The sequence below is a fragment of the Mesitornis unicolor genome, unplaced genomic scaffold (assembly GCF_000695765.1).
Source record: "Mesitornis unicolor isolate BGI_N332 unplaced genomic scaffold, ASM69576v1 scaffold7498, whole genome shotgun sequence".
NCBI classification, from domain to species: Eukaryota; Metazoa; Chordata; class Aves; order Mesitornithiformes; family Mesitornithidae; genus Mesitornis; species Mesitornis unicolor.
The window spans coordinates 63,437-78,436 of NW_010202489.1; the positions used below are offsets into that span (position 1 = coordinate 63,437).

At 46.5% G+C, this 15,000-nt stretch overlaps 1 protein-coding gene across 1 annotated transcript in view; it reads right to left on the minus strand.

Moving 5' to 3' along the window:
• Window positions 1–555: 555 nt before the first annotated feature.
• The window catches only part of TADA1 (transcriptional adaptor 1), a 14,638-nt gene continuing 193 nt past the window's right edge, over window positions 556–15,000 (minus strand). Inside the window, exons 2-8 of the mRNA XM_010190405.1 lie at window positions 14,745–14,836; window positions 13,728–13,793; window positions 7,027–7,124; window positions 4,095–4,304; window positions 3,006–3,157; window positions 1,834–1,996; window positions 556–829 (exon numbers count right to left, since the gene is read on the minus strand). Coding sequence (XP_010188707.1) covers window positions 677–829; window positions 1,834–1,996; window positions 3,006–3,157; window positions 4,095–4,304; window positions 7,027–7,124; window positions 13,728–13,793; window positions 14,745–14,836 — 934 coding nt within the window. The 3' untranslated portion in view covers window positions 556–676. The remainder of the gene's footprint in view (window positions 830–1,833; window positions 1,997–3,005; window positions 3,158–4,094; window positions 4,305–7,026; window positions 7,125–13,727; window positions 13,794–14,744; window positions 14,837–15,000) is intronic.

Consider the following 15,000-nt stretch of genomic DNA (forward strand, 5'->3'; position numbering starts at 1 on the left):
ATGACAGGGGTGAGTCAAGGCCTATGCTGATGGAAAAACCTTGCTCACAGTCCTGATTTTATCGCATATTTTGACAGCTGGCAAGAGATTGCTGCAACAGAGCATACCTTCATGTTCTGTGATGCAGAACTGTTCAAAAGACCCTTTTTGCCTTGTTTTCTCAGAGTTTCTAATCCAAAGTTCCCCTTGTAGAAGAGGAATGATGTCAGCTTACAGAAGTGCTCATCTTCACTTCAGAAGCACCCACCCTGTTTCCAGTTACATGAATTAAAAAGGATCCTATCGACTGCAACAAAAGTTGGACAAGGCCCCCAGAGACTGAGCTCAGAAGGGAAACTAACAGAGGGGAGGGCAAGGAGGCAGATTCTCCATGCTCATAAAAGAAAACACAAATCCACCTTATTTAAAACAAGTTCTTTCCACCCTCACATTTATTTTTCCTAAAAAACAGTCTTTGCAAAGAAATCTCTTGTTTCTTCTTTCCAGTCCAGTGGGATTGCTGCAAGCACTCCACAGCACGTGACTCCGGGGAAGCAGAGAAAGTGTACCACAACTCAGTCATATTTCCATAGGAAAGTTGACTCATAACTTACGTCATCCTTGAAATGCTGACATAGGTTTGTAAGAAACATTTGCATGTCAAGTCCAAGGAGCAGCACCACAGCCACCTGAGGCTTTAGCAGAGCAGAAGGCCCTCCTTTGCTGCCAGGCGCTGGCGATGGATTTTATCCTGCTGCAGCTCCTCGTGGTTTGGATGCCAGAGTTTCATGACAATTCTCTCAATGTTTAGAGCGTAGACAGTGTGTGCAGGGATAACTTCTTTGTGCACCTGGAGATAAACGTTATAAAACAAGTTTCAGACTTTCATACACATTCTCACATACTGCCCATGGAAGAACCTCCCTCTGCGACAGGACGACCAGAGAGCCAGGCCTACAGAGCAGAACGCAGGCTGTCACACGTGAGGAGAGCTGCAACTTGACAGCACAGCCACAGCAGCCAGCACAGACCAACCGCCTTGTACACCATTTTGTAAGGGAGTGACATGGTAAGGAAATTATCGTTTTGCAATCATCTTACGATGACAAATCAGAATTTGTCATCAAAAATCTTACAAACAAGAATTCTGTCCCACCAAACATGAGACAAATGCTCCATTACAGCTCTTACAATGCATGGTCTGCCTCCACAGCCTTGAGACAAAACCCCAAGGCCTGCTTGCAATAGCAGAGATCAATTTCTCCCAGCTAACTTTAGACATTCAAAGTAGTCTGAATGTCCCCAGAGCTGCCAGAGAGGGAGGGAAACACAGCCATGCATCTCCAGAGGAAGATTCATACAGCCTACCTTAGACACCTCCCCAGGGTTGGGTTGACCATAGCTAACCCACTGCAGCAGCCTGTGTACCAGGACCAAGTATTCCTCTGAGCACCCAGGTAGAACATGAGGAGTAAGGGATGTGACAAGCAAGTTATTTTGCTGCATCGCTGTTAAAAGTCTCAGTCTAGCTCAGTTCTGATAGGATCACCATGGTCTTGCTACAGAGGAAGAGTTCATCCTTCTTGTGTGAGAACAGATAGGGATTTCCTCATCAACTCTGACCAAGGGGAACAGAACAGGCATTAAACCACGAGCTGACTGTCTGTTAATAGTTACCTGATAGCAGGAACAAATCAAAGCCAAAGAATTGTACATTTGAGAGGGAAAGAAGGAAACAGACTGTAGGAGGAGAAATCAAATCTCCCCCAATGCATGTAGCCAAATGCAAGACTGGTAGCTGGCATTCAGGACAAGCGCTGCCTGTGACATGACAGTGTAACATGAACAGCTTACCTGTAGCGCCTCAAAAAGGTCATACATGTTCACTGGCGGGAGGGATGCTGGTAAGGTGTCTCCAGAGCACGCCAGGAGCAGAGCTGCCTGCTGCTCGGCATCGTCAGGTGGGGGCTGGGGGGCCAGACCCTGACCAGCAGAAGGAGCCGTACAGCTCAGAGGGCTGCAGACAGAGCAGACAGTAAAATGTTCCAGTCAAGAAAACAGCACCAGCTTTGGAAGTCACACAGGAGGGGCTTGGCCCCAGGGTTTGCTTTTCTGTGTCAGCTGACTTAGCCCTTATATATATAAAATTATTTCAACTGTAATTCAAATATCGTTAAAATTCCAGTTCAATAAAAATAATGCAAACTGTTCCTCAACAGGCTTCAAACCTGCTTAACTGATCTTGATTGGGCAACTTTTGTTATTTACAGCCAGTAGTCTCTACTCAGCATAAAAATTAAGGCACCTACAACATTAAATTGAAAGACATTAGCTGCTAGACAGAGTTGTTTACAATGGATTGTGTTTGTAGTGTCTGTAGTGCTGCAATCAAATCTTAAAACACCCACGACCTCCTGTCAACTGCTAAAAGCTATTACAGACAAACACAACTGCCTTCTCATACACATGTTACCAGATATGCAGCACAAGCTGTTTGACATTGAGACTCTGGAAAATAAGATGACCTTCAAGCTCTGCTTACTGAAAAGGCCTGTGAAGCAACCATCAATACATTTGGATGCAGGAAATGACAGGATGGCAGCGTCCCACAGATCTTCACTGAGATTTCATTCCTGTGGCACAACAGCAATGCCCCTACAAAGGCAGGGGTCTTCTGCCCAGTGACACTTTCCCTGAGAGCAGCAAAATGCCCATGTCACTCACTACAGCTTCCAAAAAGCAGTGATTACTAAGGACATTCAAAGCGCCAGGGGTCACCTTCATAAACTGATGGACAAGCACAGGCAAAGAAGAGACTTAACACTGTCCTAAGTTCCACTACTGAGAAAGCCTCACTCTCCCGCCCTGTTTGGCTGCAGTCTTCTGTACTGATACCTTCTTAGTGTGTGAAAGCTGAACACCATTATTAACATGTTCTGCTAAGTAAAAAGAGAAACTGAACCACAGACTAACTTCAGGACTAACAAATTGCATTTGAAATCAGCAGCGTGCCGAGAACTCCTTACCATTCAATTAAATTGTTATAAGCAACAACACTGTTCTTCAGATATGGCTGAGGGTTGACATTGCTTCCGAAGGCATACTTGAAATGGCCATCTCTCAGACGATAGGCTTTCCGCCTGGATATCACAGATGTCAGAATATCCTTAAGATGGTTCTGCAATTAAAAAAACATCTTATTACACATGCAGATTTATTCTCCCTACCAAGCCACAACTATGAGAAGGGCCTCACGAATTGGCAAGACAGAAGTAGTGCTGCTATGACCACAAGGGCCTAAAGACGTAAGGGAACCAAGACCTGGACAAGCTACAATATGTTTTCACTGTCTGATACAGCTGGATACAGAGAACATGGCACTGTGAGAATACTGTAGGCATTGGCCTGTGTACTGTACTTCAGTATGTGATATGCTGCTTCAAATGTTGAACAGGCTTCCTAACTACTAGGAAATTACCAACCCCCGATCTCTTAGATAAAGAGTCAAGAGATTTTTGTATAATTAGTACTAAATGTTGCACTTGTACTGAAATACTTGGCCCTAAACCTACACTGAAAAGCCACTTTTTCCTCTTTTTCAGACAGTTCAGCTGCCTGGAAAGCAATTGAGAAGCAGCTATCTGAAAAAAACAAGCAGACAACTGCTTTTTAATTTGGCCTCACTCCCAGATGGGAAATTCAGGTTGGCCTCCACATCCTTACTCCAGGAAATCATCCACAGATCAATGCTCCCAGTAATGGCTGTAACAATCCTGGGACATGTCAAGTAATGCACCACTGATGGCCTAAACCAGCAAGAGCAGCCCTTCAGCTGCAAGTACTACCCAATTCTGTCACTTCACTTCCATGCCAGACATTTGCACCTATTTCTCATAGAACTGTTTAAACTGGAGTTCCCATTCTGGCCCTGCTTTTAAGTGACAGGGACAGCATTTTCCAGAACAGCTACTTAAGCATGCCTGGAGTTCTTCATATGCAAGTCCTTCAAAATCAACATCTGCAGGCAGAAATCTAAGACCTTATATCTATGATGCCACAAATCTGGCAGTGCTTTGGTTCTCATTGTACTCCACTGCCACCCAGACCAGTCTCACCTCCACAGCATAAACAACTGCAGTCACTGCCTCCTCTGTGACATTGTCAAGCCCATGCTCGTACGCGGTCACGATCATCCTTCCTTCTAACTGGCCACGTGTAGGAAGCATCATGGTATGAGAACACAGCTTCAAATCATCATCCTCCTGAGGATCCTTTGCCACAAACTGCTGGGCTCCAGACAACGGATTCTGAGGCTGGAAACGGTGCTGTCATGAACACAACAGTAGAGCATAAGAAGATAAATACTCGGCCAGACCTGTTGGTTCATCCAGCCAAACATCCGTTCTCCAGTTGGAAAGCAAACACCTACAAAAATGTATCACAGTAGGACAAGCAGAGTGATATTCCACCCCAGGATGCTCTCCCAACCCCCAACAACTTGTGACTGAAGAAGTTTCTGAGCCAGTGTTGGTGTCCTTTTATTACACAGCTCATGAACTTGTCCAGCAGCACCCTAAACCACCTAAACTTTGTGTAGCCACAATATCCTGCAGCAAGAAATTCTACAGTGTAACAACACACCACACAGTCACCTTCTCTGGTTTCCTCTGTACTTCCCAGCTGCTGGATTAATTTCATTCTCCTGTAAGGCCCAAGTGTGGTCACTTGCTGTCCTTTTTATCTCTGTTCAAGCTTTCCAGGCCACTGATGATTTCATGGACTTCTACATCTCTCAGTCACCTCCTTCTATACTGAAGAGTTCTCATCTATTTAGTAATTTCTTGTATAAAAGGAGTGTATTTTCTTACTAACTGTATAGTTTCCCTCAAGATTAAAACCCATGATCCTAAGCTTTTGTGATTCTTAAGTGAGTCTTACATTGCTTTAAAGTTTTAAATGCAACAACTTAGCCAAATTCCAGTTCTGAATTTCATACTCTTGTCTCCTCATGCACTTTCAATACTCTAAGCAGAGCTGTGTTACTGAGCAGCCACTGATTCTAAGATGGATTAGGGCTGTTTTCCAGAACTGACTCAGTTATTTAGGAGAAGAATAAATAAATTTTAAAAAACACAGAACAGGAATTCATATCAGAAGATGGTAATCCCCATTTCCCAGGCCACAGATTCCAGCACAACGTGCTGACATCTCAAGCACTGAGTGCTTGTGGTGGCTCCCAGGAAGTCTCAGCCCTCAGGTAAACAGGGACAACAGGGGACGAAAAGCAGACAAGAATGCCTGATCCTTGGGCCCAGGCATGCACTTGGCTCAGCCTCAGCCCACAAGGAAACAGCATGGCCCTGGTGCATCAAGTACTCCCACAACTCCTGTCCCTCCGCTCACCAAGTCACAAATCCAGTGACTCTGCAATGAAGGGGTCTTATGGGGCATGAAAACAGACACACTAATTATAAACACTGAATATACAGCAAAGCTGATTTCTCACATCTTGGTTTCAAGAGAGGAAGGGGGGCTGCTTTATTCAAAGGACAGTGTGGCATTTAAGTCAGAGTGAAAACCAATCCACCCACTAATGATGTGAAAGCAGGTTCCCTCCCCGTAATTCTGAAGACTTATGCTTTCATTACAGGAAAGTCTGTGTGCCTGGAAAAAAAATAGAAGTTAAAAAAAACCTTCAAAATACAAGCCATTCTTATAAGGAATCTGGTTTGGGAGAGCAGAAGCCCACTGGAATGAACCTGTGGTCGTTCACAGCTGGTGTTCTGACCAGTGAGGGAAACATCAATTTCACACTACTTGGGAATGCCACTCCTAATAGACAAGCCCACTAACCATAACATATGCTTACTACCAAGCATGCCAGGAACACTTATATAAACACACACTAGAAATGTTGTGCAACATAAGGGTATGCGAGCAAACCAAATTCCAAAACCTCCACTATGTCATGAACTGCTTCTCAAACTCATCTACTGAAAAATAACAGAGTCTGCCATCAGAATTCAGGTTGCAGCTGTGAACACCACAAAGTGTTTCAGTAGTTTCTAAATCCAACAAGCCTGCAGCTGAACTCTCACCCCTGTGAAACACCAGTCTCTGAAGCACAGAAGTGTAACTGCTAATTACAGTCCCTAGAAGCGTGGTGTGTGCTTCGGCTGAGCCAAGCTGGCTTCTCTCAGTGTAGGAGCGGGAGTTTCACACATCCACATCTCTCCCCTATCCCCAGCCATTCTGCCCCTCCTCCCTTTGTGCTGGCTTTGGCATTCATCCAACCACAAGGAACACTGATCCAGCTGAATAAACCAGCAACAAAAACTTGGGGTTTGAGGTTTTTCTTTGCTTGGTTAGTTTTCTGTCTTTCTTGTCAGAGAAATGAACCAGATCACAGCGTGCTCAGACACCTGATAAATCTGGCTCAGTAAGTGACACTCTCCCTTTCAACAAACTCTTCATCCAGTTTGAACCATCTCATCAAACACTGCCTGTGGGGGGCAGTGCCCCATCCCAATCCTCTTTCACACCAGTCCCCACCCCACTACTGGTCTGGCAGCACAGAAACAGCTGTAGAACAGGCAGGACAGTAGCAGATGGAGGTACAGAGCCTTCACTGTAAAATTAACTGCATCTTGTGCATTTCTCTGCCACATAACCAGAAGACAGCATCTTTGCAAAGCATTTTCAATTCTGAAACAGCTTCACCCTCTAAAAACACTCCACCCAAGGAACAACTAACTTCTAACACTTCAGACTGTAGAGCTCTGCGGAGCTGATCCTATAATCACAGAATTCTGCCTGACTGCCTGAATAAATGGGAAGTCACTTTTGCCTCAAGAATTCCACAAGAGAGGCAGCAGCTACTAACCCCCAGCTCCTGCACCAATCCAGAACTCAAAACAAATATAACATACATCACTGCATGTGATGGACTTTCATCACCCCTACTAGTAACAACACATGCGTGCTGTGCAGAGCTCTTCACCCCCAAGAGAACGTCAGAGACACAACCACTTGACTGTGGACACTTACATCAAACTTCTGTCGAACTGAAGAAATCTTTTTCTTCCCTTTGGGTTTTCCAGGTTTAGTTGCAGAGCCACCTGGCCATGGCAGAGATCCAGCACCTTCTACAAATTGAAAAGAACAACAAAAAAAACAACATTCAATGGGTGTTGCTGATTTAGGGCCAGGATAAAACTGTCCATACAGGTAATGCTTGGTCCCCAGCTAAGCCTTAACCCAAAATCAACAGCTATGGCCCAGAGGAAGGGCTTTTCAGGGAAGAACACTTTTGGCAGCCCTTTCCCTCTTTTGTCAGCCCCCTGCCAGCTTGATTCATTTGTGATCCATTGGAACTTCTGTCCACCCACCACACAAAACCCATGGCGGAAGGAGAGATAAGCAGAGCCTCCAAGGAAAGCCACAAGGAAGGAACACACCATTTGTTGCATCAGGAAGATGACAGGAGCTCACCTGGAGGGGAATTCTACTCCCACCAACTCCTGGATCAGGTCAGATGCTAACCAGCAGGATCAAGCAGTCTGACTCATTACATCTGCCTTCACAGCTCCCCATCAGCTTTAGCACGCTGTCTCAGAGCCCCGTTAAACATTGCGGCTGATCGTTCTTGTTACACTGAGGGGGAAAGAACCGCAAAGGCAGCTGAACCCAGGAGCAGGACACCACCACCAAGAGCAGTGAGTGACTGACCAGAACAGGCAAGCAGCTGAAAGAGAGATTACTGTACAGTACAAATAAATTAATACATTTGGTCAAATCACCTTGAGGAAGCTGCTCAAAAGCCTACTGTACACTGTTTGACAGCTGTACCTACAGCAGGCCAAGTTACATCCTAGTAATCATACAGCCTTTAGCAAGGACAGCTTAGCAGATTTCCCACTGATGGGTTTACAGTATCTGTGCACAACTCCTTCACTGGGGCTTAAAACCACGTCGCACTGGATGCAGATGCGCTTGCTGACAGTGAACAAGAAGTGCAACCCTAAGACTGGACAGCCCTCTTGTGGCTAGAGGCAGTCTCTGCTGCGTGTCACCACTGTCCCTGGTTGCACACAGCAAGCCAGGACCCTTTTCCCCGTGGAGCAAAGCATGCCCTGTGCTGAGGTTCCTGTCCACCTCCAGGGACCTCCGACAACTCAGCTCCGAGAGTACTTCAGCTGCCTCCAAAGGGGAGGCTGGAGCTCTGCTGCTGGCAAGCAGTGCTGACAGCACAGCAACGTCTCAGATGTCCCCTGGCCACACCTGAGCCAGCGTTTGCCATTTCCTCCAGACATGGACAAGAAATGACAGCAGCCACACCAGACTCAGCATCCAGCCAGCCTCAGGCACGTTCACCGAATACAGCCAGCCAGCCAGTTCTGGTTCTCTCCCGTTACACCAACTTCACACCAACCAGCATGTTTACCTCCAGCTCTCCCAACTACACTTAATTTGTGTAATCAGGAATTCATAAGTACAGTTACACTGCAGCCCTGTTCATAGGGAACGAGGCTGGCTGGAAGCCCTTGGCTATGTGGAGCTTCCTACACTCATGGTTGGAGCATAAGCACAGTGTCCTCTGCCTTGAAAAAAGCCTTACAAACATGACTTCAGGGATCAGGCTAAACCAGAGGATTCAGGTGAAGTTTGTGAATGGTCAACTGCTAAGAAGGGCTTAGAAACAACCTACACACACAACACACAGATGGCATGCTCTCCCTATTAAAAAAAATAAATTAAAAAATTTAGCTACATCTTACTAGTGAAGTGAAAACCAATAGTCTACAACGAACCCTGCTGCCAAAATCCACCAGTGAATCATAGGAAGTTAAAAGACAATAAATAAACCTTCTTCAAAACTCAAAGCTGGTGTCAGTATTCATCACCGCAACATCACAGTAGAGGCCTAACAACGGGGTGTGGGAAAGCACCACGGACAATCATCCGAAGGACTGCTCTTGCCCTTCCTTGAGGTCTCAGTACATACAGCTTAGGCTCTATCAATGTAACGCTACTCCTCACACAGGATGTTTTGCTCTTTACAGAGGAGTCCTTTCTGCCTCCTCCTCCTCTCCTCCATAGCAGGTCAGACTCTTTCTAGGCAGAGTGGATTAGGTGTGTTCAGGACAGACACAGAAGTTACTCAGCCCATTTCAAAGCTTTCAATAAAAGCACATCTCTCTGGCTCATAACAGCACCCCCAGGCCCTTCCTCCTTGGCAGAAGCCTCACATAGCTCCTCCACAGCCTCACTTATGAGAGTCCCCTCAGCAAACTGCATGACTGGGTGGTAGAGACGGGGACAGAGAAAGCAACCACTGTCATTTTATCTGATAATGTATTAGAGATGAATGTTATAGCAGAGTCCAAATTCAAAAAATGCCTTATTTTAAAAAGTAACATAGTAACTTTAACTGAACAGCAGCTACATTTTTAGCTTTTAACAGCAGACCTTGAATGATGCAACTTAATTGAACTCAACCTGCACATTTAACAAAAACTTAGCTAGACTTCGAACCAGGGAAAGGTGAGATACTATCTCCTACTCCCCATTATAAAGAGCCCAGAGCAGAATATTTTTGGCTTCTTTTGCAGATTTTCATATTACCAAGCCCGACTTGCACTAGATGAAGACAGCAGAATTTCCCTCCAGCATTCTAAGAAAACCAGTTCTTGCCTTCCTGGCCATAAACGCCAAGGCTGGGTTGGCTCAGCCATGAAACCAGAGATGTTAACAGGTTTTATGGAGTCTTGCTAGCAACAGAATCAGATGTTAACAAGTCACAGCAATGTCTGCTGTTACGCCTTCAAAGATGAGCAACAGATAATGTTTTTCTAAGAGCACTTCTCTGCAATGGCACCAGAATGTGCCAGGTTTTCCTGACGTGTTGCAGCAGCACTGCACAGGAGTAACGCACAGACACAAACAGAGAAAGTCACAACAGAGAAAAGCAGCCAAGCACAGGAAACTTGCATTTTTCCACCCTTGTTTATTTGACCTGCAGTTGAGGTTTGTGTGTGTGGTTTTGTTTGGTTTGTTGGTTTGTTTGTTTATTTATCTTCTTGCAAGGACAAGGGTTTAGTCAAATATATTCTGATGGCCTTCCTCTACCAACAACTCTCCCTCCCATTTTCTTCCCTTTCCTCCCTTCCCAGCTCTCTGGAGAGAAGTGGAACATGAGCAGCCTGAGCCCATCTCACAGCTGGCAGCCCTTCAAGCACAGCCTGTGGGCAACTCTGATATAATAAAATGTTCCTGCTATCCCAGCAAGAGTTTTAATTCGCTGAACCATCTCTTACTTGGCTCCAGATCACTAGTAAATAAATTAAAACCTTGCATCACTAACTGAAGTGCTTGCAATTGTCTGCTTGACTGTTAACATTTAGCTAAGGAGGGAGGTGACAGTTCCAAGTGAGGTATTAACTCAAGAGACTTGGCTAACTTACTTGCCTGCAACGATAAGCTTAGCAAGCAAGTCCATGCAATGTTAAGAAAGGCTTTAAACTTGAGTTCCTCTTAATGGAATTTGTGAGGGAATAAAAACCCCAGACATGAAAATTCAGAAAAGCACTTCTGAAAATATTGGGGGAAAAAAAAAAAATGTATCACAGAAAACCACTTTCTTGTAATGTGAAAGGTGCCACACCACTCAGGCTGGTACAGCCAGCCTAAAACTAACATTAAGTCTCTCTCTAGTATTCTGGATGGCACGTTTCTGGGATGTCCCTCTCTTTTCAGGCACTTTTCCAGCTATGTGCCACTTGAGTATTTATGGATGTCTTTACACACATGGCTGCCAGAGGGAACAGCATCACCCATTTTTAAAAAGGGCAGAGAAGTCTGACTTAGGATGCCTCAGGATCCTCCTGTGCCCTCAGTGGGAGCTCAGCAGCAATTAAAGAACCTAGAATGACTCTTCCTCCCACTCCACCAAGTCCTAAATATCCCACCCATGCCACACAGGCTGAACTGGGGCTTGAAGTCTGCAAGACCAACAGCCTAAGCAGGTGAGGGGTGGAAATGGAAAGTGTTCTCACAAAGGGTCCCATTCACCCAGCATTCCCTTGCACGCCCAGGTGGAACCACTACCACCAGAGGTAGCAAGATCTGGATCAGATGGGTTTGTCTGCATGATTCAACATTGTTACAATTGCTCCTTAAAAATACCTTCTCCAAGGTTTCCTATTTCAAATCCAGAGTATCAAGCATGCTTTTAAGGCTGACCACACCATTATTTTAAAATGCAAACTGAGATTTTAAAGATGGTTCTTCCCCCTTGTCTCTCACACAAAGGCGGAAAGTACACGCAGCAGCAACCCTTGTGATGGTGTGCCAAGTGCATCAAGCACACGTCTTTGAAGTCGTTTCCATGAATCATGAAGTAAACAGCCTCTACCCACAACACCATGGTGGAGACAAAAGCCTGTTATAGTGTTCTATTCCTGCACTGGGGGGGGGGAAGATAAGACAGCAAAACATCAGCAGGTGTCAAGACCGGCATCTAGGGGGAGAAAAAGAAATCCATACACAGCACCTTGTATTCCACTGGTACTGCACTTCCCTGAGTTTGCATGTACAACCCGCGACGCCACACAGAGCAAACAGGCTCTAACCTGACTACTGCCACTCAGAAGCAAGACCTTTGGGCTACAACCTCTGTGCCAACACTCACATCAGCCCACCGCAGATAACACAGCCACCCTCCCCCTCCTAATTTAGACTCAGGTACTTCAGGGGATATTCACAGGGGAATCGCTGTTCTCATGCATTCTTTTTATAGTCCAGCTGCAAGTACTCTAAGTCAGAAGCAAGGAACAGCAAGATTGAGACATAAATCTTCTAAATTACATGAGTGCAGACCACTAAAGAGGACTCAGCACGTGTTTGTAACATTCAAGAGCAAACGTGGCAAGTTTGGAGGTTGGGCAGGTCAGTATTTAATTCGCACAGCTGGTACAGTTAAGGACCAACTACAACACAAAAAGCTGTGGGTATCCATAAATTCTGCATTTTCCTTTCTCCAGCTACATCACGTACTCTAACAACAGGTATTCCCTCATCGCAGAAAGCTTGGGTAGTGGGTTTGTGTGGCAACGTTTTGGTAGCATGGGGGTTACAGTGATGGCTTCTGTGAGAAGATGCCAGAAGCCTCCACTTGGAAGCTACATTATTATGTTAATAAATAAAGGGGGGGAACTGCTGTGGAACAGTGTGGGAGTGAGGAGCAAGAATATGTGAGAGAAACAACTCTGCAGATACCAAGGTCAGTGAAGGAGGGGGAGGAGGTGCTCGTGGCCCTGGAGCAGAGATTCCTCTGCAGCCCATGGTGAGGAAGGCTGTTCCCCTGCAGCCCATGAAGGTCCATGGTACAGCAGAGACCCACCTGTGATGTGTGGAGGACCCCACACCAGCACAGGAGCATGCCTGAAGGTGGCTTCCCCCATAGGAAGCCCACATTGGAGCAGACCCCTGGCAGGACCTCTGGACCCGTGGAGAGAGGAGCCCATGCTGGAGCAGGTTTGCTGGGAGCACCTATGACCCCGTGGGGGACCCAAACTGGAGCAGTTCATGGAGGACTGTTTCTTGTGGGAGGAACCCCTCACTGGAGCAGGGGAAGCATGCGAGGAGTCCTCCCCCTCAGGGGGAGGAAGGAGCAGCAGAAACATTGTGTGATGAACTGACCACAACCCCCATTCCCCATCCCCCTGCATCGCTGGGGGCAAGGAGGTAGAAAAAACTGGGACTGAAGTTGAGCCCAGGGAGAGGGGAAGGGTGGGGAAAAGGTGTGCTAAGATTTGGTTCTATTTCTCACTATCCTACTCTGATTTGATTGGTAATAAATAAAGTTGATTTCCCTGAGCCAAATCTGTTTTGCCCACAATAATAGCTGATGAATGACCACCCCCTGTCCTTATCTCAGCCCATGAGCTTTTTGTTTTAATTTTCTCTCCTCTGTCCAGCTGAGGATGGAGAGCGACAGAGCAGCTTGGTGGGCACCTGGTGTCCAGCCAAGGGCAACCCACCACAATTTGACCCTCAGGTCTCAGCCTATCAGAACTGCAACAGTTTTCTATCCCTTGCTACACAGCACTTTCAGATCTTGAAACCTGTCCTTCCCATCAGATCTCTGGATTGAGAGTTCTTTTGAAGATCAAACAAAACACATCTTGCAACCCTGACAACAGCCACTCTAAATGCTCAGAAAGTTAAAAGGTTCATTATCTCAGAAGGTTGGGTTGATTTGCCATAGCTCAAGCAAGACTCACTGTAAGCACTCACAGTAAGCATCCTTCTATCAGATACGTACTTGATTTCAAGACCAGTCAGGAAAATCCAGCTCTGCAAAATGATAACCCCAACAGAGAGAAGAACAAAGAGCATCACCAAGTTGAGAAACCGAGGAAGCAGCAAGCAAAGCAGATCAAAGGCAAAGCAGCATCTCTCTTTACACTTCAGCTCGCAGCACACACCCAATCCAGAAAGCAAACCAGCTTATCGCACACAGCAGTCCCGTGTCAGCCTCTGATCGAGCACACAAAGCTCATTTATAAAAGCACCTCTGCTGAAATCAGCTGGATCACTACTGCTCTGCTGCCCTTCTGCCTGCATGGCAGAAATACCCATGAACATTAAGGCTCAAAAAACCGGAGTACTTTGTACAAAACCACCAAACACGCCCACGAAAAGACGTTACCACCCTATTGTTTTTAACGAGGCTTCTCAGGACTTACCTGGTGCAGAAACCAAGATCTGGCATCGAGTAAGAATAGCCAGGAGGAAATCGTTGTGAGAGTGGACTGTGTAAAGACAGACAGCTTGTTAGCAACACGTCAGCACCCAGAGGCGCCCCCTGAAAGCTCACTATGCCTTGCCACAGTCCTGTTTTCCCCACTGCTCAGCTACACAGGCACACCTTTCAATTTAAGTTTGAGTTTTCTTCTACAAGGCTCAGAACATGCTATAACCATCTTAACAAAAAGGATACTACCCGGGACAGAAAGAAGTTAAGTCACTTCCCCATGTGCCACACGCACAGATCCAGCCCTACAGCACACAGCATGAAATGCTTGGGGTGTTCAGCCAGCCAGGGGAGGATCTGCTGTCCCTCCTGCCATGTAAGCTTCTAGTAGCTGGGCTTTTGGTTTTGCTAGGAAAGGACCTGTAAGAGCCAGCCCCAGGAAGGTGAAGTTATGTCAAATAGGTTCTAAATAAAAAGCTCTTCCTTGCAGAAGGGTTACTGGAACACAGAGTGAGTAACCATGCATTAGAAAGAGTGAAGACAAACTTCACAAGCAGGGTCAGAGGGTTACAGGGTCCTCTTTGTCCTTTGAGCCCAAGCACCAACAAATCCCACAGGGATCATAAACGTGCAAAGCAGGAGCCCTGGCAATGCTCTCAGCAATGCTCACCCGGTTTGCAGACTCGGAGGTGAGGACGAAGGAATCTCACCCTTCAGTGCTCCAACCAGCCACCCCCAAAGGCCAGGAGGGGGATCTGCCTGCTGAAAAATCATCTAGGCCAAGTTGCCTGTCAGTTGTGGGGACACAAAGGGATTTCCCCCTGCTGGCCATGGCACCTCCCATGTTTTTAACTCTTATCACCAGTGGAGCCCTGTCCATTCTTATTTCCCACATAGCAACTTCCCTGCTCGGGAAGCACCGTGCTGAAGGGAGAAGCTTCCCCCTGGCCTGGCAAGGACAAGGCAGCGTTAGAGTCAGCAGGAGAACAAACACAAGACGGCTTTTTACCATTATCTTGCGTGAGAAGCCTGCGTGCTTCCAGGTCAAATTCCTCCTTACTGATCTTTTGCTTGAACCAGAGCTTCAAGTTGGCCCAGTACCTAGAGAAGAGCAGGGAAGGTGCAGACACCGAGCGAAAAGCGTTGTCCCCGAGCCCACCGCTTCCCCCAGCGGTGCAAAGGGGCCGAGGACCAGGCCAGCTCCAAGACAAGGTACAAAGGCCCGGCTCCCTGAAGGCCGGGAGTAGACGAATGGGCCGCGCAGC